The 26,563-nt window shown below is 36.7% G+C and overlaps 2 protein-coding genes across 3 annotated transcripts in view; one reads left to right on the top strand and one right to left on the bottom strand.

The window, feature by feature from the left end:
* Window positions 1–2,994: 2,994 nt before the first annotated feature.
* Window positions 2,995–19,217, top strand: LOC107595697 (gelsolin-like). 2 transcript variants are annotated; one of them, XM_016286190.1, is made up of 17 exons: window positions 2,995–3,113; window positions 8,555–8,752; window positions 8,902–9,056; window positions 11,134–11,295; window positions 11,379–11,528; window positions 11,623–11,712; window positions 11,803–11,935; window positions 12,029–12,333; window positions 12,454–12,587; window positions 12,705–12,795; window positions 14,304–14,330; window positions 15,892–16,062; window positions 16,150–16,324; window positions 16,713–16,834; window positions 16,920–16,997; window positions 17,839–17,899; window positions 18,631–19,217. In XM_016286190.1, exons 2-17 carry the CDS (start codon window positions 8,560–8,562, stop codon window positions 18,798–18,800), a joined length of 2,217 nt encoding a protein of 738 aa, XP_016141676.1. In that variant the 5' UTR covers window positions 2,995–3,113; window positions 8,555–8,559; the 3' UTR covers window positions 18,801–19,217. The 2 variants fall into 2 exon arrangements, with proteins under 2 accessions (XP_016141676.1, XP_016141677.1); XM_016286191.1 differs by lacking the exon at window positions 14,304–14,330.
* A 3,605-nt stretch (window positions 19,218–22,822) lies between these two features.
* Window positions 22,823–26,563, bottom strand: part of LOC107595719 (erythrocyte band 7 integral membrane protein-like) — a 6,057-nt gene continuing 2,316 nt past the window's right edge. The window contains exons 2-4 of the mRNA XM_016286213.1: window positions 25,528–25,731; window positions 25,027–25,161; window positions 22,823–23,105 (exon numbers count right to left, since the gene is read on the bottom strand). Coding sequence (XP_016141699.1) covers window positions 22,917–23,105; window positions 25,027–25,161; window positions 25,528–25,731 — 528 coding nt within the window. The 3' untranslated portion in view covers window positions 22,823–22,916. The remainder of the gene's footprint in view (window positions 23,106–25,026; window positions 25,162–25,527; window positions 25,732–26,563) is intronic.

Here is a 26,563-nt window from a genome sequence, read left to right as displayed (position 1 = left end):
ACTTTGCTACTTTGCTGGCTCAACTTGGGCTAGCCGCTATCCATTAAAGGGTTAGTTCACCCAAAAATGAAAATTCTTTACTCACCCACTCACCCTCATGTCATTCCAAACCCATAAGACCTCCGTTCATCTTCGGAATACAAATTAAGATATTTTTGATGCATTCTGACAGCTCTCTGACCCTCCCATAGACAGCAAGGGTACTACCACGATCAACGTCCAGAAACGTAGCAAGGAGATCGGTAAAATAATCTGTGACATCAGGGGTTCAACCGTAATATTATGAAGCTACGAGAATACTTTTTATGTGTAAAAGAAAAAAAAAAAGACTTTATTCAACAATTCGACCCATAGCTCCATTTTGGAGAGTATCCGCAAACAGCGTATGTTGTTCTGTGTCAGCTGCACCACACACTGGGTGCGAACTACGGGGGAGCTAGGGGGAGCTCGGCTCCCCTTAATAAGACATGGGCTCCCCTGAAAACGTGATTTGTGAAATTTTGGGGGGTCTCAAAAAATATTGACAATTATTTTGACATGCAATTTCAATTTTGTGTAATGTGATCATTGTGGATTATTATGTGTTAAATTGCAAAAATATCATTAATTCATGCATGACGGTGATTTAAACCTAATTCACTTCAATAAATGGATTATTATGTGTAAAATTGCAAAAATATAATTCATTCATGCATGACGGTGATTTAAACCTAATTCACTTCAATAAAGATAACTATACATGCTATTCTTGTCATGAGCATCAAGGTGTGGGGGTGCTGCGGTGCAAATTCCACTCATGTTTAGTACATGTTAACTCAAAGATTCGTAGAAAAACTATAAACGTTGGGCTCTGGTCGACAGTTGGCGTCTTGGCGAGTTCAGAATCCTTCAACTTCATCCAAATGAAGAGCGACTTTCGGGAGCGACAGCCAATAGGAAAGAAGACGGTAGAGCTCATGTGATCGTTCTACTCTCAGCGCCGTAGATAAACATACGCGATGGAAAAAAGTAGGCTCTGTTTCTCATAGTATAATAGGGTAATCCTGTATAGTGATTTATCCTATATAGCGCTAGCATAAAGCAAGTAGTGCATACACTTTTAGCTGTTATGTATCTTTGTAAGTCATTGTAAGCCCTCATTCACATCCGTAGGTTGTGTACGGATTTAATTCATATTTATATTATATTTAGTCTTTTGCCTCAAAAATGTTTATATTTAGCGGCAAGAAATCTAATTCGCTGTCAAGGCAACCAGTAGTGAGAACGCCCACTAGTAACTCCATCGCCACCCAGGTTGTTGATGGAAATCCCGAATCATTTCGTTCAAACTGTTCGGCTCAATAACCGATTCAGCGATTCTTTACGTCATTCGGTTACACGTCATTCATTGCGTCAACACGTAGTCCCTGGCGTAACTCCACTAATGCCCACTATCAGTTTCATCAGTAAGATTGATTTTAATTGATTTATTGTATCTGCTTATTTGTTGTGGACATGATTCAGCTAATAAAATGTAATTATTACAACCTAAATATATTTCACATTTATACATTCAACAATACTAAAATTACTATTGCATTTAATTAACATCTTTAGGCTGAAAGGTTTGCATGTTTTAATTAAAAAATGGTATTCGTTCAAATCAACGCTGTCTTGTATATTAAAAAATGTCATTGAATAAATCCAAGGAATATGTAGGTACATTTATTTGTTAACATTTCTGTTAGTTGGCTATTTTAGTAACCACATCCTAGGTTCTCTTCAGCTGTCATTGCTCAATCAACGGTCCTCTTCATTACGAATCTGGCATTTTCAAAAGAGACGGTTCAGTGAATCAGGTTGTTCATTGCAGGATCCGACTTACCAATGCGATTCATTGTGGCTTGTAATTTATAGTCAATTCTGACAATCAACTTCTTCTGGGTTATAGAGACTAATAGAGACTGTTGTTGAGAACTGGCTCATTTCGATGTAGTTTTGATGCCCTGTTCATCCTTAAAGAAAGAGAGGCATCTATGCTAGTTGGGGTCATTGTCGAGATCGGAGATCAAAAGTTCAGGCAAACTCAGTTTTCACAGAAAAATCCTACATGTTGGTGAATGTCTCTATCTAGCGGCTAAAAACAAAACAACAAGACGTGTTTAACGTGCCAATCAATACTCTTAGATTAGTCTAGTACAGTATTACATCATTCATTCTCACAATGAATTAAAAATGTTGTCTATAATATTGCAACCACAGCAGAAATATACTTGAATATTTGCTGAATGTACTCCTCCCAACCACCACCAAAGGGAGACTATATTAATATTGTAAATGGCATTCATTCAAAATGTCACATTATACTGCATTAAACTAGTTCCATCCTTGCATGCGCTTAGCATGCTCTTAAAAACAAAAAAGTGGAAGTGCGCCTGGCATATTGCTATATTTACAGACTATTAAATATAAATATTAAATGTATTAAATTATATATTTAGTATTAAATATTACAATATATTTACAAATACAAAAATGTTTACATTATATTTAAACATGAATACAAATTAATATATATTTACATTTCTTTGCCTTTGGCCAACCTTTTACACACCTGAAGAAACGAAGTAATTACTGTATGCACTGAGCATCTGTTCTATATTGTAGACTGTTGTATTAATGTTGAATATTATTCATACATTTTTTTTGTAGTTTACAAAATGAAGCCATTGTTTAGCATTTGAAGAGTATAATAGTACCATGTTATTGAACCATTATCACACTATAGCATTCAGTCACTAAAAATGTTATCAAAAATGACTGGAAAGTAACACACACAGACAAGTGAGCAATAAAACATTAGTAACGGTGGTATTTTGGAGGTCACTAGGGTTACAATGATAAACTGTGTAGGAAATTACTGAGCGTAGTATCCACGTGGCGCAGTAGGTGGCAGTGATTTGCCTTGTCCCACAGTCGGAGGGGAGTGGTTTAAATACCAGGATCACCCCCTGATGAGGATTATTTAAGCAGTCTGTCTGAATCAGAGAGGTGTTGCCCTGCCCATACACAATATTCTGCAATAGCATTTACTGTATCTCCGCAATAGACAGACTCCTGTCATTCAACTATAGGTAAGTCTTGCATCTATTTTACCTTTAACCTACCTCCCCAGCCACAAAGTATTGACGACAGCTGAAATGGGACGATTTAATTCACTGCTTACTTTCCACAAAGGCGTCTCTGTGTGCGTAATGTTTCCACTGGAGTGACACTTTCTCACGGGACACGCCAAGAACTCCAACACATTGCAGTTTAAATCGTTTCTGCATGTGTTGGCCGTGCACTACTGTATATCGCATCGTTTTACAAAACCTCTGTTTTCGTATTGAACGCTGAAACTGCTCATCAAACAAAGCCATATATGGAGAGATTCTGAATTCTGGGATGCGCCTTTTTATTATGCGGTCAAACGGGATCTTTGGAAATGCGCACAGTGCGCAGTCTGCAGAACGCCTCTGACCTGCTCTCACGTATGCATTTAGTAGAGTAGGCCCTCTATATTGGTATTTGGATCGATTTATCATTTGCTTCAACCTAAGCTGAGTAGAAAAATGTTTGGTTTCAGCATTCAAGTGCTGAAACCAACAATAACATGACTAAATAACTAAAGCAAACATATTGGACTACTTTTAGTGTAAATGTGTTGTTATGTGAAAAAAGGGCTATGGCCAATATTGGAACTTAAAGATTTGAATTACATGTCATGCGCTGTAATAGTTCCACTTTTGATTACTCATCATCAGACCCTTGTGTGCATTTATCATCTGTTGCCATAGAAACACACACCCAACTGAGACAAACATTAACTTAGTGGTAAAGATGCTGTAGCGAAAAAGGAAGTTGCTCCACATCACCTCAGGAAACACATTCAGTGTTTGTCAAAAACTGCTGCAACCTTCCAGCAGAAGTCATGTTTATGACAGTTATGAAGTTGTGTTTACACTTATTGCCTGGCTACAGATGGCACCAAACAAATCTGTAGAATATGTATACACGCTTACAAATAAAGGTTCCAAAAAGGGATTTTTTGCAGCAATATTTGTGGTTACCCATAGAACCTTTAAGTGAGCTCTTCTTAGTGTGAAGAACATTTTAAAGGTCTAAAAGAACATTTTGTGGAATGGAAAGGTACCATGGATGTTAAATGTTCTTCATGGAAAATACACACACACACGTTTGTTTCACCATATTAGTGTGAATATCTCATAGATTTCCATTGTTTTGCAGTACATCAGGTTAATTATATATTCTGTGGCATAACCCTGCCTCCACCCCTAAATAAGCATCACAGAAACCTGCGCAAAACACTAATTTGAAATAAAAACATAAAAACAGTTCATTTTGTTTCATGCAGTATGTAGCCAGGTATATAACTAGCACAAAGACTGATAACATATTAGCGTTTCTACATGGGTGTTCTAATCCAAACACACCTATACACACACAGACCTAGTGATTACAAGAATAACAGGACTGTGAGAGTAGGTCATACTGTGCCTCCACAGACAGGCGAGAGGGATAGTCTCTATGAGTTTATTGATGCCACAGATTTGATTTACCTCATCATCTCCTGCAACTCAGAAACACATGTAAATGTCTTCAAGAATATACTTAAGAACAGTAACACATAATGGATTGTATCAAATGATATTTTATTATGTCATCTAGCATTACAAAACTAACATTGTCATGTGATACTACCATCAGATTCATAACACATTCACATAATTTCCTTTGTGCTGCATTGCATGTGTTTGCTTTCTTAAGAAAGGTGTTCTGTTAGCTGTTCAACATTAAATCGGTGGAACTAGACAAAGAAGTATCAGCCACACCAATCTGATAAAAACAGTCTGACACTCTTTATAGCTCGGACTTTGAATGCTTGCATGTTCATCTGTATACAAACTTACAAGTCTTGTACTTTAATATGGGGCCTGGCTATAAAACACTGTCAGGCTGTTTTCTCTTTGGGTAAACACAGGGTGCAGTCAGGAGCTTGAACAAGGCTTAGAATTAATGTTGACTCCATGCTAAGATGTTATCTAAGGAACTTTGGTGCTTGTAAAAGGTGTGGGAAGAAATATCTAGATAGAAAAACCGAGTCACCCCAGGAGTTCCTCTCATTTAGGCATTTCTCCAGGAAAAAGGAAGATGATTTAGTCAGTTCTTCCAGACTGAGGATTATGTCAAAATACTTGAATTATTTTATAATACCCAGTAGTTAGGTTAAGATCAAGACAGAATTGGAGGTATATGCTGGTCGTTTAACAGATTCAGGACCACTATGTATTCATTTCCACTGCAGATTTATGTCAAATTTTTCAGAGGGCCACAGTGTCTGAACTCGTTCAGATTGCATTCGGAATTTCCTAGAACTGTGAGGAAACAAGGGCTTGTCTAGTTTACCACATTTCTGAATTCAGTGACTATCTTACTGCTTAACTATTGAAGTATGTACTTTAGGTATACAAGCGTATAGTATAAATATAGTCCCAGACATACTACATCCACCAAGAAACATAAAAAGTAAACACCTTTTTCAAGTTTTTTTGGTACCAGCCCACTCATAATTCTTCTTTCTGACAGAATCTCTTGTTATCAAAAAAGAACAAAAATGTTGGCTGGGGACTTGGTTTTATCCATCAGTTATTGATTAGATGGAGGCAGATCTGAAGTTCCGGACATGGAAATAAGATTTAAACATGCATGGATGAATCATTCACAGATAGTATAAATATAGTCCCAGACATACTACATCCACCAAGAAACATAAAAAGTAAACACCTTTTTCAAGTTTTTTTGGTACCAGCCCACTCATAATTCTTCTTTCTAACAGAATCTCTTGTTATCAAAAAAAGAACAAAAATGTTGGCTGGGGACTTGGTTTTATCCATCAGTTATTGATTAGATGGAGGCAGATCTGAAGTTCCGGACATGGAAATAAGATTTAAACATGCATGGATGAATCATTCACACTAAGATCAACAACATGCATTAAGAAAAATACATAGGGTGAACTTTCATTTCATGGTATTCTTGGTATTCAGACATCCTACTGCTTTTTTATTAAGTCCTTTTCAGAGTGTATACAGGCACTTCCCATAAACATCTCCCTCCCATTTTGACACGTAAGCAAATGTCACTTTACCTAGTCTATTTATGGTCTTCTGTGGGCTAGCAGACTAGCGGCATTCTCATCAGCTATATCATACAATATGTGTTTAGATCAGAATAGCCTGTTGTATGCTAAATATTTCATGCATGTCTCCAGAGAGTAACCCGGAGCAGTATATTAGAGACTGAGATCAGTCATTTGCGTGAAACAATGTTCTGTTTAATTAGCCTTTCTGTCACACTGATGCTTTGTGTTCAGAAGACATTTCAGAAGTTACAATGTCCCTTTATGTACTTGGGCACATCAAAACATTTGGAGATCAGTTCCAGATCACACGGCATAGACTTTGGTGTACAGGCTGACAAGACAACAGCTGAAATAGAGCAAATGGTGCTGAACAACAGCTGAAATAGAGCAAATGGTGGCTATTGAAGTTTATTATAAAGCAGTTGTTTCGTAGCACGCCTATGTCTGGCTTAAAATAGATGCTTGATTGTGAAGCATGTGCTGCCTGATTGCGGTTTGTTCGAATACAGGAGGTGTCAGTGAATGCATGGTGACAACTGTATCTTATACAGTTCTACTGCAGTGCTTAATTGCTGGGCCTGGCACTTTGTCTAATCTTTCATGAGTGTAGCGAAACAAATAAGATCTTATCATCGTGATATTAGAATATATGGTCGATTACTGGTGTAATGTGCTTAGAAATGATGAGAGACAATGTGCTTGATGGCTATGATTATTGCAAATATATCAGTAACATATTGGTTATCAGTGGATTTATTTATTAATATTTACATATTGTTTTATGGCTTTTTTTTATTAGATAGGACAGATGAGAGCAGACAGGAAAGTATTGGGTGGAGAGAGGGGGTGGGATCGGCAAAGGACCTAGAGACGGGAATCAAACTCGTGTCACCTATATGTCGGTGCACTAACCACTAGGCTATCGGCGCAGATGCTGATTTTTTTCATATCTCTAATTAGTTGATTTTGGATATTTTCAATCAGTATTATAGTTAATATTGCATATTTAATTGTGCACAATTTGCCTATTTTTATGTTAAGATTTCCTTTGCTGCACTCAAAGTTGATCTTTAAAAGTTAATACCCAATTTATATACTGTATATATTGTATTATTGAGATGATTGTTGAGAAATTCACTTTTAATTATCGTGTAGCCATAATATTGTATATTGTAAATTAATTTTTTTTAACAACTTTTAACAACTTAAAAGTGTTGCTGGAAAAATGCACCAAGGCTGCCTTTATTTGACCAAAAATACAGTAAAAAGCTTGATGATGTGAAGAATTATTACAATTTGAAATAACTGTTTACTATTTAAATTATTCTAATATGCTGATTTGATACAGAAGAAACATTTCTTATTATTTTCAGTGTTAAAAAAAGCTGTACTGCTTATTCTTAGGGATATTTGCACCATGAACCATGATTTTTTTTCAGCAAACTTTGGTGAATTTTTCTTTTGTAATGTTATAAATATCTTTATTATCACTTTTGATCAAAAGTATTAATTAGAAGTATTAAAAGTTATATTTTTCAAAACGAAAAAAGTAGTTTTTATGTTTTTTCTTTTGCAAAGAAGGAATCACAGTTTTGTTAATGCATTATAAGGCAGATCATTAAAATGGACCAGGAACATGAAACACCATATTTGGAATGGCATGTCCTCCTCATCCCTCCTTTTTTTGTAGTCATTGACTCCAATGCCAAACAGTGTTTGCCCCCCTGTGGTTTGGTGTTTCATAATGTTAAGAAATCCTAAACCACAACTTCTGAGTTAATTGTGATGGATGTTTGGTAAATATTGGTCCTTGGTAAACAATGCACCCTTCTTGGATGGATACTTTTTTTTTCTCTGAGGAATGTCTTGTGGTCAGTAAAAAGAATTGCACAGCTACCGTCTCATTTCTGAATGACTCATGTCTAAAACATCCCAAACTTCACCATATCCCCACCCCAAAAGTGGGCGGTTAGCTCAGTTGACATGGTCACCCACTCAGAGGCCCTTGCCACATTAAGTGCTGGCGAGCAACTATATGCGAGGGCTGGTGTTCTGAATGATACGGTCAGGCTGAGTGTCCATGGTTGGCACTGTCACTCCAACAGCATTAGTCACAGTGCTTCCTTTTTCCTGCATCCAGCCCAATTGTCTATCACCACAGAAGGAAACTCCCAGCCACTGGATTTTTTATAGTCCAGTTCACTGGGTTTATTTTGCTGTGTTCCTGCAATGTGGATTTTAAATCTTTAGTGTGCAAACTCAGGAAATTCAGTAAACAATTTTATAAAGCTCTCACAAATGTTGGTAAAATGCTTTTCACCATTTGCATCAGTTTGAATAAACAATGTGTTTGTGTATTTTTTTCTCTAGACAGCATGGTGTACCATCCTGAGTTTGAGCGAGCAGGCAAGGAACCTGGGCTCCAAGTGTGGAGAATTGAGAAGTTTGATTTGGTGGCAGTTCCTGAGAACCTCTATGGAGGGTTTTATACCGGTGATGCTTACGTGGTCCTCAATACTATCAAGCAACGCTCTGGCAACCTACAGTATGACCTCCACTTCTGGCTAGGTAAGAGGACAATGCTGTGTTAAAGAGATTCTGCCATTTATTTTAGTACTGAAGTAAATGTTTTGCCTAATTTTCAAGACCAGCTAGATGGTTCAGTTATCAGATGCATCAGCTATATTTCTTATAGATGCTCTTCCCTCAACTTACAGGTGACTACTGCACGCAAGATGAAAGTGGGGCGGCTGCCATTTTCACAGTGCAGATGGATGACTATTTGGGTGGAAAGCCCATCCAGTACCGTGAAGTTCAAGGCCATGAGTCCAAAGAATTTCTGGGATATTTTAAGAAAGGGCTTCAGTACATGGTGAGTGGCCCAATTGTCTACAGGACAAATGGAATGTGACAAAAAAGTGACTAATGCAAATAAGGATGTCCAAGATTAAACACATTTTTCATTGACTGCATGAATTACGTTTATAATGTTATATAAACTTCTTGATTAGGGATGTAACAGTATGAAAATTTCTTATCACGATTATAGTGACCAAAATGATCACGTTATCAGTATTATCACGGTATTGTTAAAATGTGCTGGAGGTGTTAAAAAAAGTACAGACACCAAGTTTTATATTTAAAAATCAACAAACAACAAATAAAATGACTTTTTGTTTGCATAATCACTACTACAATAACATTACCAATGATGTTCGGATTTTAAATGACAACTTGACTGACAACAGTTTAATAGCATGTTGAAATATCTAATGTAAATGTTCAAATAAAGCTTTGAAAAAGTTTAATAAAAAGGTAAACCTCACATTTCAGATAAAGAACAGATATAAGTCAAAATGATAAATAATTAATAAATAGTTATATGTATTTTATCTGCTCCATAAATAATTCTAGATACTTACCTGAATTGTTTAAATGTGTAGAATCCACATAAGCTTGTTTTTCATCAACCGGTCAAAATTTACAGCAGGGCATGCAAATTCGGTCCGTTTTTGGCCAGACAGAAACTGCACACAGGCGGAATGTAAATATAAGTCTCTGTAAATCCACTCGCTGACACTAGGTGGTGCTTATGGAAAAGCAGAATTAGAGCTGTTTCCCGTAACCTCCGTGGACAAAGCAGTATTGCGATTAAGAACACTTCCTTAAAGTCACCATGAAATCAAAATAGAAAATTCTTATTTTTTAATGGAATACTGTAGTGTTTATTATAAATAATTTATCCGTGCACTTCATAATTTTTTTTAAATTCTGGTGCCCTCGTAATCTTTAATCAAAAACGTTATCCTCCCCTCCCCCTCAAAACGACTCCTCTACTCTTCAGGTCACGAGCTATGGCGCAAGTGCGAAGCTAGTGACGTGAGGGTTAAACGCAGGGATAAACGACAGGGGGAAAAGCTGAAGCTGATGCTTCACTTTATAGCACTGACACCAGTCATGAGGGAGTACGTTACCCCTAAACATTGATATTAGGATATTACGACAACATTACTCTTAATACATCGCAAACTAATTTTTTTCATGAATATGACTTAACCTGATGGAGGATGCGCTCAGTCATTCAGGCAGTCTCTCTCTCGCTCTCTCGCCCTCTCTTTCTCTCTCTCTCGTGCGAGCTGTTTAGGCATGTTTTGTGCCGTTGATCGTCGTCGTCATCCTTAATAAATAAAATATTTATTCATGCTTGGGTGTCGGCTGTGAATCCAGTGGAGAGAAATCCCCCACCACTAACTGCAAACTGGCATTCAGATCTGCCTCCATTTTGTTTGCAACGCCCCAACTTCCAACGATCCAATCAATTCCTGAAGGACGAAATCAAGTCCTGCCCTCTCATTTCAGATGGCGTTTCACTCGTATATATGTCACAGTAGAGAAGAAAAGACAATCGCAACTTCCATTTTATGCCGACTTTAAAACTTTGCAAGTATTTATTTATCTATCGCGAGTTGTTCAAATCGCGGTAATCTAATACGGTTTTAATGATAATTAAAAGATGAAATGGTGATACTTCTGATGGGGAATTTTATCACGATTTATCGTCAAACCGGTAAACTATTACTATTAACTATTAAAACCGGTTACATCCCTATTCTTAATGTTTTTCCACTAATGTTAGAAATGTTGGAATGGAATAGTAATATTGCCAGACATGAAACTTCAGTGACTGTTTTGTTTTGTTTTTTGTTTGATTTTTGCTTTTATTGTTTGACTTTTGCTTTTATTGTTTTGTTTTGGTTTTCTTTTGCTTTTATTGTTTTGTTGTTTTTTTGTGTATTTCATTTCATTTTGGTTTTGTTTTGATTTGTTTGTTTTTTTATTTCTTTTGCTTTTATTATTTTGTTTTGGATTTCTTTTGATTTTATTGTTTTTTTGTGTTTGTATGTATGTATATGTGTTTTGTTTCATTTTGGTTTTGTTTTGTTTTCCAGAAAGGTGGAGTTGCATCTGGATTCAAGCATGTGGTCACCAATGAAGTTGTAGTGCAACGCGTGCTACAGGTCAAAGGTCGGCGTGTTGTCAGAGCAACAGAAGTGCCAGTCAGTTGGGAGAGCTTTAACCAGGGAGACTGCTTCATCCTGGACTTGGGCAACGTGAGTATCATGTGAAGAGAGTGAGGGGTATTGATATTGTAAAAAAACGTAAAAATAACCCTGTTTGCTCTGTATTTTTACAGGAGATCTACCAGTGGTGTGGCTCAAAGAGTAACCGCTTTGAAAAGCTAAAAGCTACTCAGCTTGCGAAGGGCATTCGTGACAATGAACGCAGTGGACGCGCTCGAGTATATGTGTGTGATGAAGGGGTGGAACGTGAGAAGATGTTGGAGGTAAGAAAGACAGAAAGCTTCAACTTCAAAACTGACAAGAGATTCACTAAATGCATGATTAAATGCATGAATAATGCCAATTATCTTCTGGCAGGTTCTTGGAGAAAAACCAGACCTGCCTGAAGGAGCGTCTGATGATATCAAGGCTGATGCCTCCAACAGGAAGATGGCCAAACTCTATAAGGTAGCCACTGGATTTAAACCATGCAAATATGTAAATAGCCCTTGTAGACCATAAGTACATTAAATTTGTTGACGTTTTCCTGTACTTCAGGTGTCTGATGCCAGTGGAGACTTGACAATTGCTCTGGTGGCCGCTGAGAACCCTTTCTCTCAGAGTGCACTGGAATCAAGCGACTGTTTCATCTTGGATCACGGCTCAGATGGCAAAATCTTTGTTTGGAAAGGTAAATGGTATTGACAGCCAAAACAAACGAGAATTTTTTTTTTTAAACTTTGTTTAGAGTTATTTTTTTGACACACCAATGTTTGTTTTATAGGAAAAGATGCCAATTTGGAAGAGAGAAAGGCTGCCATGAAGGCAGCAGATGAGTTCATTAAGAAAATGGGTTACCCAAAACACACACAGGTTCAGATTCTCCCAGATATGGGCGAGACGCCTCTATTCAAGCAATTCTTCAAAAACTGGCGTGATTTGGACCAGACGGAGGGTCTGGGTGTGGCTTACGTCTCAAACAGCATTGCTAAGATCGAAAAGGTGCCGTTCGATGCTTCAACTCTCCATGATTCACCAGCCATGGCCGCCCAACATGGAATGATCGATGACGGCAACGGAGAGAAACAGGTCAGTGAGTGAGCACACACTGCATATAACTTGACCTGAGGTCACACAATATGTTGTGTATACAAATACAGTGATGGTACTGTAATTATATTTTTATTTTTATGTCACCTGATACTTTAGATCTGGCGTATTGAAGGATCAGACAAGGCTCCAGTTGATCCCTCTACTTATGGCCAGTTCTATGGTGGAGACAGTTACATTATCCTATACAATTACCGCCATGGAGGCAGACAGGGTCACATCATCTACATCTGGTATGACTTGATCTTGAACACAGTTTATCTAAAGTGTCATCTGACATAATCCCAGGAGAGTATGTTATGTGTTTTCTTTTAACAATTCAGTATGCTGTTTTATGATGTCTGTTACAGGCAGGGTAAGGACTCCTCACAAGATGAGATTGGGGCATCTGCCATCTTGGCTGGCCAGCTGGACGATGAGCTTGGAGGTGGACCTGTGCAGGTAATGCCAATGAATAAATCTCAATGGATCACTTGATCACAATCATATCCATACGTGTAATGCTGAATTTATCATTTGGGCCCCTCCATTAAATGTGCAGTTGTGATTCTCTTCATTTAATTGAAGTCAACATGAAACAGCATTCACAACCCAATTTAAAACTGATGCTGTGGCATATTTATGATGAAATAGTATTTTTAAAAACACAAATAATTTAATAACGCTCTCAAAATCTATTGATGATTAAATTTGCTTGTAACATTTAAAATTACAGATTTTCTATTTAAAGTCACCATGAAATCAAAATTGAAAATTCTTATTTTTTAATGGAATACTGTAGTGTTTATTATAAATAATTTATTTTTGCACTTTGAACTTTTTATTTTTTTTAAATTCATGTGCCTCCCCTCCCCCTCAAAACGACTCCTCTACTCTTCAGGTCACGAGCTATGGCGCAAGGGCGGAGCTAGTGACGTGAGGGGTAAACGCTGGGATAAACGACAGGGGGAAAAGCTGAAGCTGATGCTTCACTTTATAGCACTGACACCAGTCATGAGGGAGTACGTTACCCCTAAACATTGATATTAGGATATTACGACAACGTTACTCTTAGGACATCGCAAACTAATTTTTTTCATGAATATGACTTAACCTGACGGAGGACGCGTTTCAGTCATTCAGGCAGTCTCTCTCTCTTTTTGGCATGTTTTGTGCCATTGATCGTCGTCGTCATCCTTAATCCTTAAAACATTTATTCATGCTTGGGTGTCGGCTGTGAATCCAGTGGAGAGAAATCCCCCACCACTAACTGCAAACTGGCATTCAGATCTGCCTCCATTTTGTTGGCAATGCCCCAACTTCCAATGATCCAATCAATTCCTGAAGGACGAAATCAAGTCCCGCCCTCTCATTTCAGATGCCGTTTCACTCATATATATATGTCACCGTAGAGAAGAAAAGACGATCGCAACTTCCATTTCATGCCGACTTTAATTTATTGTATATATATTTTTAAATTTAGTTATTTTTAGTTTTTTATTTAAATTTATTTAAACAAAATAGTATAACATTTTTATATTGTCAATTTATCGGTTATTTGCCATAATATAATAATTTGTAATCAAATTATTGGCATCGGCCAGAACTGTAAAGTTACCATGAAACCAAAATGGACAATTCATCAATTTATTCATGCACAAAATTCATGTGCCCTTACAAATTTGATGAAAGATTACAAAAGCTTTTTTGTTGTTGTTGAATTAGGTGCAATCATGAATCATGGTAAATAAAGTAATTAGGGCTGATTGTTATTTCATGTTGACTAAGTTCATGGTCATGGACTTCCTGGTGCTCCTGGTTCCTACTGTATCCTGTCATATTTTAGCTACATTTTGTCATTATTGCTGGTTGCATTGGCCTTCCTGGATTTTTTTCCCATCTGTTAAACCAACTTCCACCACTGTGTCTTTCCTTCCTGTCCTTTATTCATATTCTACATCCTGCTGTAGATGGCTGGTGCTCCCCTCACCACTCAGGTATCCATTTCTCAGGATTGCACATCCCTGTACAGAGCCTGAACGTTTCTCCACCACATTTATACAGATTAAAAATGATCTTACACAACATTAGATCAACAACGGATACAACTCAAAAAAAAGAAATTCCTCTGCTTTTTGGAAATTTCTACTCATGTTCCCCTAATGCTTTTTCATTTTCCACAGTGTAGCAGCATAATGTCCATTATCTAACTGAATTTGTACAGCTAAAAGAAACGAGGCTTCAGCAGAGGGTTTTTAAATCATGATTTCATTAGTGTCTGCATAATCGGTATGCATGATCAATATAAGTACAAAGATTATTAAGCTTTTTTGTAAGGCTCTGTACACTGATATGTATTATCGCTGTATACCCCTCCACTAGTATACTTGTGTCCATCCATGTGTCTTCATTTTGTGCACAATAACTAACTGTCTTCCACATTTACAGATTACCTTTGGGAATGAGCATGTGAACATTAACAGAAATGCTCCCTGCATTCAGAGTTATTTTTTTAATTGATTCATAGTCTGGTTTTATGCATGCTGTCATGCACATTAAACTGGTACACAAAAAACACATTCAGCATGTTAAAGTAGATGATGTGTAAAATGCAGTAAACAACATCCAGAGAATCACCTCTGTTTTGGTACTGTTTTGGTCCATTGTACACTATCGTTTGGGGTCAAGATATTTTTTAAATACTTTTATTCAGCAAGAATGCATTAAATTGATCAAAAGTGACAGTAAAGGCATTTATTAAAAAAAATTAAATAAATGCTGTTCTTTTGAATTTTCTATTCATCAAAGAAAAAAATTTATAAAGGTTTCCACACAAAAAAATTAAACGGCACACCTACAAATTAGCGTATTAGAATGATTATTGAAGGATCATGTGACACTGAAGACTGGAGTTAACTTATAACTGCTGAAAATTCAGCTTTGTCACCACAGAAATAAATTATATTTTAAAATGTATTAAAATAGTTGCTTTAAATTGTAATTTTCACAATATTTCAGTTTTTACTGTATTTGTATTCACATAAATGCAGCCTTGGTGTGCATAAAATACTTATTTTACCTTAAACTTTTGCACAGTAGTGTATATCTTCTTTACTAAAGCATTTGTTTGCTGTAGGGAAAAAGCAGAGGTTTAATGAAAGCATAAAGAACAAATTTTAACATTGCAATAAATACAATGTATAATTTAAGAGAGAGCAGCATGGGAAGACCAAATGTAAGTTTTTGGGGCAAGAGGAGAAAAATAACCACTTCAGCTGCGACCACTGATAAATCTGCTTCCTGAACAGCCCACTGTCATCATTCTGACCACAAAGGATGCTGGGAATGTTGGCTTTAGCTCCACATTCCACACAATGATCTCCACACTGCCACCCTGTGGAATTAAATGCATCCTCAACCAAAGCCTTTAGAAAAGCCGATGACATGTTGTATTGTGTTTGATATACTATATATCAGAATTCCAGCATTTTAATAGTTTTGCGAAAGCAGGACTTCCTGTTGGCTCTGTTTAATGCATACTTGCTGTGTATTTTTCAGGTGCGGGTGGTTCAGGGTAAGGAACCTGCTCACCTCATGAGTCTTTTCGGAGGGCAGCCCATGGTGGTGCACAAGGGCGGCACCTCCAGGGAAGGCGGTCAGACTGCACCAGCCGAGACTCGGCTGTTCCAAGTGCGCTCAAACTCTGCAGGGTGCACACGAGCAGTGGAGGTCAGCATCTAATATTTACTTATTTTGGTGGGAGCTTTTAAGTATCCACTCACAATAATTGCTGATCTTAACCGTTGTTTTATCCAGGTTGATGCTGTGTCCTCCAATCTGAATTCCAACGATGCCTTCGTCCAGGTGACCCCAGCTGCGTCGTTCATATGGGTAGGACGAGGAGCCAGTGATACGGAGAAACATGGGGCACAGCAGCTCTGTGATATCCTTGGAGTGTCAGCCTCCGAGCTGGGTGAAGGAGGAGAGAATGGTGAGAACTCATTTGAAATTGTCAAAGTAATATTTCACCCAGAAATGAAAACTTGAGCTTTCAAAGTTTAAAAAAGCCAGAAAAGATCATAGAAGCAGCATAATAGTGGTCCATATGGCTTATGTGACAGAATTTTCATTTTGGGGGGAACTACTCCTTTTAAGATGCATGAATAAAACTAAAGAAATTAAAGTATGTAACTTTTATAAAAATGTACTCATTTCATTTACATTTTTGCAATTTATTCACGTTTCATTCACGTGTGGCCATTTTTATTACTATATATATTATAACCATTAATGATTTTGCTAGGAATGTTTTTATTTTGTATTTTTTTGATTCTCATAATGAAGCTCATGTAAATATACATGCATGCATCACAATGCAGGTAGTTTCTGGGACGCTCTGGGAGGAAAGGCCAATTACCGCACATCCTCCAGGCTAAAGGACAAGATGAATGCCCACCCGCCACGACTGTTTGCCTGCTCGAACAAAACTGGGCGTTTCATTGTGAGTAGCAAGCCCTGATTTAAGTATATTGTCAGTGAAGTATAATAAATAGGCATTCATAATGGATGCATTGATATCCATGCAGATTGAAGAAGTTCCTGGAGAGATGACTCAAGAGGACCTGGCTACAGATGATGTCATGATCCTGGACACCTGGGATCAGGTAAACCGACTACTTTAAAAGGATTGTTCTACTTTACATACTTGTGTCTTAAGTCGCTGGGGTATATTTGTAGCAATAGCCAAAAATACATTGTATGGGTCAAAATTATTGATTTTTCTTTTATGCCAAAAATCATTAGGATATTAAATAAAGATCATGTTCCATGAAGATATTTAGTAAATTTCCTACTGTAAATATATAAAAACTAAATTTTTTATTTGTAATATGCATTGCTAAGAACTTAATTTGGACAACTTTAAATGCGATTTTCTCAATATTTAGATTTTTGTGCACCCTCAGATTCCAGATTTTCAAATAGTTGTATCTCGGCCAAATGTTGTCCTATCCTAACAAACCATACATCAATGGAAAGCTTATTTATTCAGCTTTCAGATGTTTTATAAATCTCAATTTCGAAAAATTTACCTTTATGACTGGTTTTGTGGTCCAGGGTCACATATAAAGCGAGTGCTACATATTCTCATTCATATCAATGGAAGCATGTGACCAGGAAATGGTTTTATATTGCTTGCAAATGTTATTATATCAGAAATACATAGTTTTGAATGGCCGTGTGTAGTTACGGCATCAAACGGCAGAGAATTAACTGCAGAAACTCATTGGCCAAACCTTGAACCCTTCTGGATTCAATACAATTTCCAAATAGATGGTTAATTATTACATTTCTGGCAGTTCAGCTGAATTTTGTATCATGCTTGTCTTTTATTAATGACATACATGATAGAACGACTCTCTTATTAATGCAATGACATGCAACTGACGTTTAATGAATTAATAACGCATCACAGGGAAATTAAATGAATCTTGATGTGTTTTGCAGGTGTTTGTTTGGATTGGTAATGAAGCTCACGATGAGGAGAAGACTGAGGCGATTACTTCAGGTAAGACTCCTTAAAATGCTTTAAACTTAGAATCATAATTTCACTGCATAAAGTATAAAAAATAAATGGCATATTTTACCATACTGCTTCTACTACACTAGTATGTATAGTGTGCTCAGTATGCAAATATTCGTTTTTTTGTGTAGAATACTCAAATGACATACTACGTTCCTCATGTGACGTATACAACAGAAAATTGCAGGAAATACTGTATCCCACAATGCAACTCTTGTTTATCCAAGTGATTTTCAATATTTAATTTTGATAAAAACTGACAATATTTATAATGGATGAATTCATTCATTCAAAATTATTCTAATATGCTGTTTTGGTGCTCAATGAACTTTTAATATTATCAGCTGAAAACAGTTTAACTGTTTAATATTTTTCTGTGAAAAAATGCACTTCATAATGCTTTGTTGAATAGGAAATTAAAAAGAACAGCATTTATTTGAAATGGAACATTATAGATGTCTTTACTGTCTCTTGTATTCAGCAAAGACATATTCAATTTATCAAAATTATTTCTTTTATTGACTCAAACTTTTGAATACTGTATGACAGATTTATTCAGTTAATATTGTCTGTGGTCGATGTTACTGTCCAGTAGGTGGCGATAATGTGTATAAGATAGAAAGGAAGATAGAAACATGAGCTTATTTTGAAATCCCAAAACACTTTATAATGTGTCCTTTTATGAATCCCATATTAAACTTGTTGTCTTTCTCCAGCTGCCCGATACATCGAGACGGACCCAGCCAACCGTGACCCGCGCACACCCATCGTGAAGATTAAACAGGGCTTCGAGCCACCCACTTTCACAGGCTGGTTCCTGGGCTGGGACCATGACTACTGGAGCACTGACCCCCTGGAGCGGGCCATGGCGGAGCTGGAGATCTAAACTTTGAGCTGTCACCCCTGACCTTTAAACCCCTCTGCCTTACTGCAAGTTGATCAAAGTTGCCCTTAGATACAGATAAGATGCCAATTTGATGCTTATCAGGGTTTAATCATGGATTCAAAAAACCGAAGCTGGTCCTGAGTCAGTATCAAAAGGCAATTTTTAAAAAGAGCACTTTACTGCCCTGAGCTTCAGTCACCAAAGATAAGGCAACTCCATTAATACTTCACCTCATTACTTCTGTATTTAAGTGTTTTCTTCCTGTGCTCAGCGATGTTTTAAATACTTTTAAAGCTTTTAGATAGTTATGTTTGGTCTGCACACCTTATGATACTGAAGTGCATGAGCTTGTATAAGAAAATATACAGGGATATCATCGTCAAAATCTGTTAGACATCTTTTTGCCTTCTTTTTTTATAAACCTTTTTTTATGTGACCAGTATTAAGAGTTTTACTAGCAATACTACTTGTGTTTTGAATTTATATTTTTAAGATAAGCAGTGTTTATGATGCCACCAAAATACTGACCTAATGGTAGCCTAGATATGAGGCGTTTCCACCTTGTCGCTCTTCCATCTAAAACTCATTGCTTGGCTGTGTTCAGAATAGCATACTAGCATACTATTCTGTAAGTGTATTATAGTGTGTGTACAGTATGCACATTTGTATATGCATGAAATAACCTTGTACCTTACTACATTTGCCAAAGTAGTACATTTGTGCAGTATACGACAAAGCATGCTGTGTTAAACATTATATCCCACAATGTTCTACAATTGATGCTAACTAAAACTAAATTGCTGTAACTGAAACAATTCAAAATAAAGCTCAAATAAAATCAAAATAAATATTGGATAAAGAACTTGAACTTTTTTAAATGTTAAAAAATTTGAAATGTTGCTTTGGCAACTAACTGAAAAAAGGGGGAAATTACTCAAAATAAAATTGAAATAAAAATATAAAAATGAACAATCAAAAAATAAAATGACAAAATCACATAGCAAAATTACTAAAATTAGCTAAAATGAAAACTGAAAATATAAAAGATCATTCTAGATATTAATAAAAACTATAGTAGTATATAAAAAATACTAACACACTTGAGCATTCCGGAGGGTAATATCAGTTATATCATTTTATTTTATTAAATTTTTTAAATGACTGATTGCTTTATCAGTTAACACAAAACTGGCTTAAAAAGTCAAAGCATAATACATTTAAAATGTTTCATTTTAATTTACCATCCTTTGCTGTTTAAATGTGTATTGTGACAACAAAGTAACATACTATTGTTTCAAACGCTTACTGTGAAGTAATACCTTTTTCACCTGCTATTTTTAATTAGGCAGAATGCAGTACATACTGAGCAGTATTCAGTAAGTAGTAAACTAGTATTCATTCCAAACACAGCCTTGGTCCATCTGAGCAATGACATCCCTCTACAGGCAGAGGGCGCTGCGAAACTTTTTCAGAGAAACGAATACTGCTTTTTTTTTATCTAAAGTCTATAAAAGGCCATTCCCATGGTTTTAGATGTTAAAATAGCCATTTCATGGAATGGCATAACCAGAATGCTGGAGTTTTAAAGGAGCATGTCTTGTAAGAGGCCTAGAGATCCAACTTATTCCTACATACGCGATCATGAGACTGAATGGATAAAGGTCTGCTGTTCATTTCTAGGGGCTGATTTAGATAATTAACATATGGGTAGGTTAACTGCCTGAAGATCAGATAAAATGGTATACCTCATAGTGCAGAGATTGGCTGCCTTTGATATTTGCTAAAGACTCTTATAGCAACTTATTCCAGATACTCCTGCTTTCGCAAATCCTATTCTCTACCAGAGAGAGAAATAAAATGATTTCCCAGTTTTACTACTTCATTCAATAAATACAATAAAGAACCACAACCCCAAAATGTTTCCAGAGTGTTCTTCAAAGACTGATTTATGCATCATATTAATAGCAGTCTGGGAAAATAACAAGGTAAATAAAGAGTTTATGTACTTACAAGTCATGAGAAAGATTACACATTATGATTTACTGAAGGGAATGGGAAAATCACACATCGGAAATATGCAAACAAAAACATTCTATATTACAATGTACATAAAAGTGAACTGGACAAAACAACAGATGTGATATTCAGCATACATCAGTTAAATGACAGAATAAACAATTACATATATAATTGTGATAGACTGATACATGGTGAAATACAAATATTTCAAAATATCGTTGAAACCTTAAACAGTCCTAAGCAGCAATGACACTAATTTCACATCTTTGACAAGTCTTCGTAATTCCATCCTCTGGTATTTGAAGCAGCAAATACAGTCATTAAAAGCACAAACATTGACCTCTATAGGCTTAATTTGTTTTCAGCTGCAGTCTGATGTAAAAAAAATATATTACATGTATGTAAATGTCTGGTAGATAAAACAGTAAGATAGAAGATTTCATAAACCAAGCGATAAAATATTAATGTGACAGGAAATGGATGTATAAATGCATAGTGGTTTTAAAAATCAACCAACATCACGTAAACCTGTACATATTAATTCGGTAATTGAAATGGATATGGCTTAAGGCTTTTATATTGACGGTCAGCATTAATAAAGGTTCAGGAAAGTGAGGAAAATTGGTAGGCACAATAAGCACTGCTGTCAGTTTCATGTTTTGACACCTGATACTATCCACATATTCCTTAGACGGTGTATTATCTGTTTAGCAATCAAGCAGGTTAGGTTACATATGCCTGAAACACACACATATGCACTCATGTGACCAGGAGATGTTCCATAAACTGTCAACCAAACAGCCAAACATCACATTGCAATATTCAGTAACTAAAAGATCAACCAGTTCTGGTCTGTATCTTTTTGTTACAACCAGAGAAATTGTACACAATTTCATTTTGTAAGGTCTATTCACTTCATTGCATTAAAAAAGGTTTAAAACAAAACAATGTGATTTTTTTTTAAATTTATTTAAATGGCCTCTTATTTAGCAAATATTTTATGACTTTCATATTGTTTGGCTGTATCAAATTTCCTTCAGACAGTGTAAAACAGGTCTTTACTAGGAACATGCAACCAAACAGCCAAACATCACATTGCAATATTCAGTAACTAAAAGATCAACCAGTTCTGGTCTGTATCTTTTTGTTACAACCAGAGAAATTGTACACAATTTCATTTTGTAAGGTCTATTCACTTCATTGCATTAAAAAAGGTTTAAAACAAAACAATGTGATTTTTTTTTTAAATTTATTTAAATGGCCTCTTATTTAGCAAATATTTTATGACTTTCATATTGTTTGGCTGTATCAAATTTCCTTCAGACAGTGTAAAACAGGTCTTTACTAGGAACATCTACAGATCACGCATCAGGCTGTGCTTATGTGGTATATGTACAGTAGGGTCCAAATATGAGACCACTAGTGAACATTTTTCTATTTTGCATTTTTCTAATATAGTACATTATCAGAATAACAATTTGAGTGGTTCAAATTTAAATACGTGCATGGGCTTTAGAATGCATATTTCAAAAACAGCAGCACTCAAGCTGCATGACCTCCACAAATTTGTGTAAAACTTGATGAACATCTTCTCCAGAATTATTTGAGATGATCCCAAGAGCATTTTGAACATCTGACTATCTGTACAGAGTCAAATGATTACCAATTTGATGAACAATTTTCACTTATTTGATTAGTGACTTACAACTCAAATACAACCTCACATATTTCTTCTTCACTTGAAGTAATGATGTTTCTTAGTTTTAAGTTTTCAAAAATTGAATACCAGAATTCAATGTGGTCTCAGACTTCTGGACACGGTTGTACATTATACTCACATGAGTGCATGTTATATAACATCAGTCTGTTCATTTCTGCATGGATGCATCTGTATGTGTGTGTGTGTGTGTGTGTGTGTGTGTAGGTAGCTTTATGTGGCTCTTAGTTCAGTGCTTCACAAAGGACTGCATCATGTCAATAGGCAGAGGGAAAATGTCACATGAGTGCATGTTATATAACATCAGTCTGTTCATTTCTGCATGGATGCATCTGTATGTGTGTGTGTGTGTGTGTAGGTAGCTTTATGTGGCTCTTAGTTCAGTGCTTCACAAAGGACTGCATCATGTCAATAGGCAGAGGGAAAATTATGGTGGAGTTCTTCTCCGCTGCGATGGTGTTGAGGGTCTGGAGGTAGCGCAGCTGCAAACCAGAGGGGGACTCTGCGATCACCAGAGATGCCTCCTTCAGTGCCCGTGACGCATTCATTTCTCCCTCAGCGGCTATCACCTACAAACAGCAGAGGGGCGGTGTGAAAAAAAAACATGCATGTCTTGATTTAGCAAACCTTGTATACCACACAACTTCCACCCCTTAACCCAGTTTCAATTTGACGCCCACTCTTTGCCCTACAGTCATACTTCGAGTTATCTCATCGTTCCTTTGAAGCAATATTACACCTAAATATGATCACCCTCAGGCCATCCATGACGTAGATGTGTTTGTTTCTTCATTGGAACAGATTTGGAGAAATTTTGCCTTAGATTACTTGCTCACCAATAGATGCTCTGCAGTGAATGGGTGCCGTCAGAATGAGAGTTTAAAGAGCTGATAAAAACATCACAATGATCCACACAACTCCAGTCCATCAATTAATTCCTCTATCCATAAAAATGCTTTCTCCAGTGAAAAGTCATCTTGTCTGAATCAGGAGTGAAATGTGCACAGATCAAGCACTGTTTACAAGTAAACCAGCCTAAACCAGTTCTAAACAAACATGTTGGTGGATTTTGATGTGAGAGAAAAACAGAAAATTGACTTTTCCTCTGGAGGAAGCATTATTACGGATTATGGACTGGTATTTTTACACTTTAAAGTTCAAATGCCTTAATGATGGATTTGTTTCTTACAAACACGCACTGAAGGCGTGTGGATTGCTTGTGGATTATTGTGATGTTTTTATCAGCTGTTTGGACTCTCATACTGACGGCACCCATTCACTGCAAACAGTCAGTTAGTGATATAATGTCTACATTTCTCCAAACAAACTCATCTACATCTTGGATGGCCTGAGGATGAGTACATTATCAGCAAATTGCCATTTTTGGGTGAACTATTCCTTTAAGCAACTCGCCTGGTTTTGCTTTATGACCGAGAGTATACATTCCCGAGAGTCAGAACAAACCATATTTAAACCAAAGTTTTACTGTAAGTGAACTTGTATTTTAAGGGATAGTTCACACAAAAATGAAAATTCTGTCAAAATAATTTTCTCACCCTCAAGTTATTTTCTCACCCTGATTATTTTTCCATTCTATGGAAGTCAATGGCTACTGTCAACTGTTTGATCACCCTCATACTGACGGCACCCATTCACTGCAAACAGTCAGTTAGTGATATAATGTCTACATTTCTCCAAACAAACTCATCTACATCTTGGATGGCCTGAGGATGAGTACATTATCAGCAAATTGCCATTTTTGGGTGAACTATTCCTTTAAGCAACTCGCCTGGTTTTGCTTTATGACCGAGAGTATACATTCCCGAGAGTCAGAACAAACCATATTTAAACCAAAGTTTTACTGCAAGTGAACTTGTATTTTAAGGGATAGTTCACACAAAAATGAAAATTCTGTCAAAATAACTTCTGTCAAGTTATTTTCTCACCCTGATTATTTTTCCATTCTATGGAAGTCAATGGCTACTGTCAACTGTTTGATCACAGTAAATTCTTCTTTTGTGCTCAACAGAAGAAACAAACTCATACAGGTTTGGAATAACTTGAGGTCAGTTTGGGTCAGGTTTCTTTCTGTCTTGTATAGTTTTTTTTCATGGTTTTTGGACACATTAGTGGGAAATACTCCCAGAAACAGGAAAGGAGTTGTCACTTCCGTCTTCCTATGAGAGTATTGCGGTGGTCTTGCCTCAGAGCAATTAATGTTTGCATTCAGCTCCCACACACACAATGATTTGGTCTACAATATATACATGCATGTACATGAGAGGATGATTAATATGTGTTTGCAAGCAAAATCTTGTTATATCCTTCCACATAATGAATATTATAATATTAAATAGTACACCAGAATCTTAGTGTTGTGCACTATACATAAGTCTTTAATGCTATAAAAAATATAATAAAACTATGTGAAATATGTTTCCATGTGAAATGAGTAACAGCAGCCCTTACTAAATATCAAAATCATGTTACCTTAGCTCTGGCCTCTCTGGTTGCTTCAGCCTCTGCCGCCATGGCCCTCTGGAGCTGCAGGGGCAGTTTGACATCCTTAATCTCCACACGCTCTACTTTAATACCCCAGTCATCTGTGGCATCATCTAGTGTGGACTAAAGAAAACAACAAAGAGTCAAGTCTAAACACTTCTTCTCAGAGATTCCTCATGGCTCATGCTCCTCATGTTTGAAGCACTGTGCCAAGTGTGCCTGTCATGAAGAATGTTCCCCAGTTTTTTAATGAGCGAATGGCAGGCCATGTGCGAACTGAGGAAGGCACTAGCAGTGCAGTCGAGCTGGATCAGCGTCTCGGCTGAGCTGAGCTACGGTGAATGCACTGCCTGAAGATATACAATGTCTGCTTGAATCAGGTCTAGCCCAAACCAATTCAGTAAGAGAATAAGCTCAAATTTTTATTTTTGGGTGATCTATTCCTTTAAAAGTATAACTCTTGTTTTGTATGTGTAGTTCATGTGTTACCTGCATACTGTGGGCGATTTCCTCCCGGTCAGACAGGATCTCTGCCAGGTTCTTTGTACCCAACACGTTCCTCAGGGTGGTCTGTGCCAACAGACGAGTGGCTGCATCAGCATTGGTGATGTTGGCTACTGCCAGTGTTGCGTTTTGCACACGGTAGTAGACTACACCATCTACACTCACTGTCACAGAGTCCTTTGTCAGCACCTATCAGGATGAATGCACAAAGACTATTTAATGGAAAACATAATCTGGGTGATATTCTGCAAAAACAAAAAAACAAGGAAACCAAACACAAACATACACTACCGGTAAAATGTTCAAATATTAAGAATTTTTCATGATTGTTTACTTTTTTTTTAAAATGTTTTCTCAGTAATATTGTGAAATATTATTACAATTTAAAATAACTTATCTATTCAAACATATTTTTAAATGTAATTTATTCCTGTGATGGCAAAGCTGAGTTTTCAGCAGTCTTGAGTGTCACATGATCCTTCAGAAATCATTCTAATATGCTGATTTGCTGCTAAAGATACATTTCTTATAATTATCAATGTTGAAAACAGATGTGTTGCTTAAAGGGGTCATATGATGCTGCTAAAAAGAACATTATTTTGTGTATTTGGTGTAATGAAATGTGTTTATGCGGTTTAAAGTAAAAAAAACACATTATTTTCCACATACTGTACATTATTGTTTCTCCTCTATGCCCCGCCTTCCTGAAACGCTTCGATTTTTACAAAGCTCATCGGTCTGAAAAAGCGAGGTGTGCTGTGATTGGCCAGCTATCCAGTGCGTTGTGATTGGCCGAATACCTCAAGCGTGTGACGGAAATGTTACGCCCCTCACCATACTGTTGATGCCGTGTCCCGGCCGGAGCAACGAGACAAAAACATTAAAACCCATTATAAACGAGGCATTTGTTGCATCCAGTGGGGACATAATTACTGATTATAATGACTTACACTGTCTTTTTACCGCGTTGCATTGCATCGCGCCGCGTAAACATAAAACTCTGTCTGCATTTGTGATCAGA

The sequence above is a fragment of the Sinocyclocheilus grahami genome, unplaced genomic scaffold (genome assembly GCF_001515645.1).
Source record: "Sinocyclocheilus grahami isolate Dianchi unplaced genomic scaffold, SAMN03320097.WGS_v1.1 scaffold207.1, whole genome shotgun sequence".
Lineage (NCBI taxonomy): Eukaryota > Metazoa > Chordata > Actinopteri > Cypriniformes > Cyprinidae > Sinocyclocheilus > Sinocyclocheilus grahami.
The sequence above is the reverse complement of the archived record's forward strand: the minus strand, read 5'-3'. Positions and strand labels throughout refer to the sequence as shown.

What these genes read in the sequence shown, in the direction of transcription:
- LOC107595697 (XM_016286190.1), top strand. Translation starts at nt 8,560, where the DNA reads ATGGTGTACCATCCTGAGTTTGAGCGAGCAGGCAAGGAACCTGGGCTC. An exon ending in CAAAATCTTTGTTTGGAAAG is followed by an intron (nt 11,936 to 12,028) that starts GTAAATGGTATT and finishes TTTGTTTTATAG; the next exon opens with GAAAAGATGCCAATTTGGAA. An exon ending in GGTGCACACGAGCAGTGGAG is followed by an intron (nt 16,063 to 16,149) that starts GTCAGCATCTAA and finishes TGTTTTATCCAG; the next exon opens with GTTGATGCTGTGTCCTCCAA.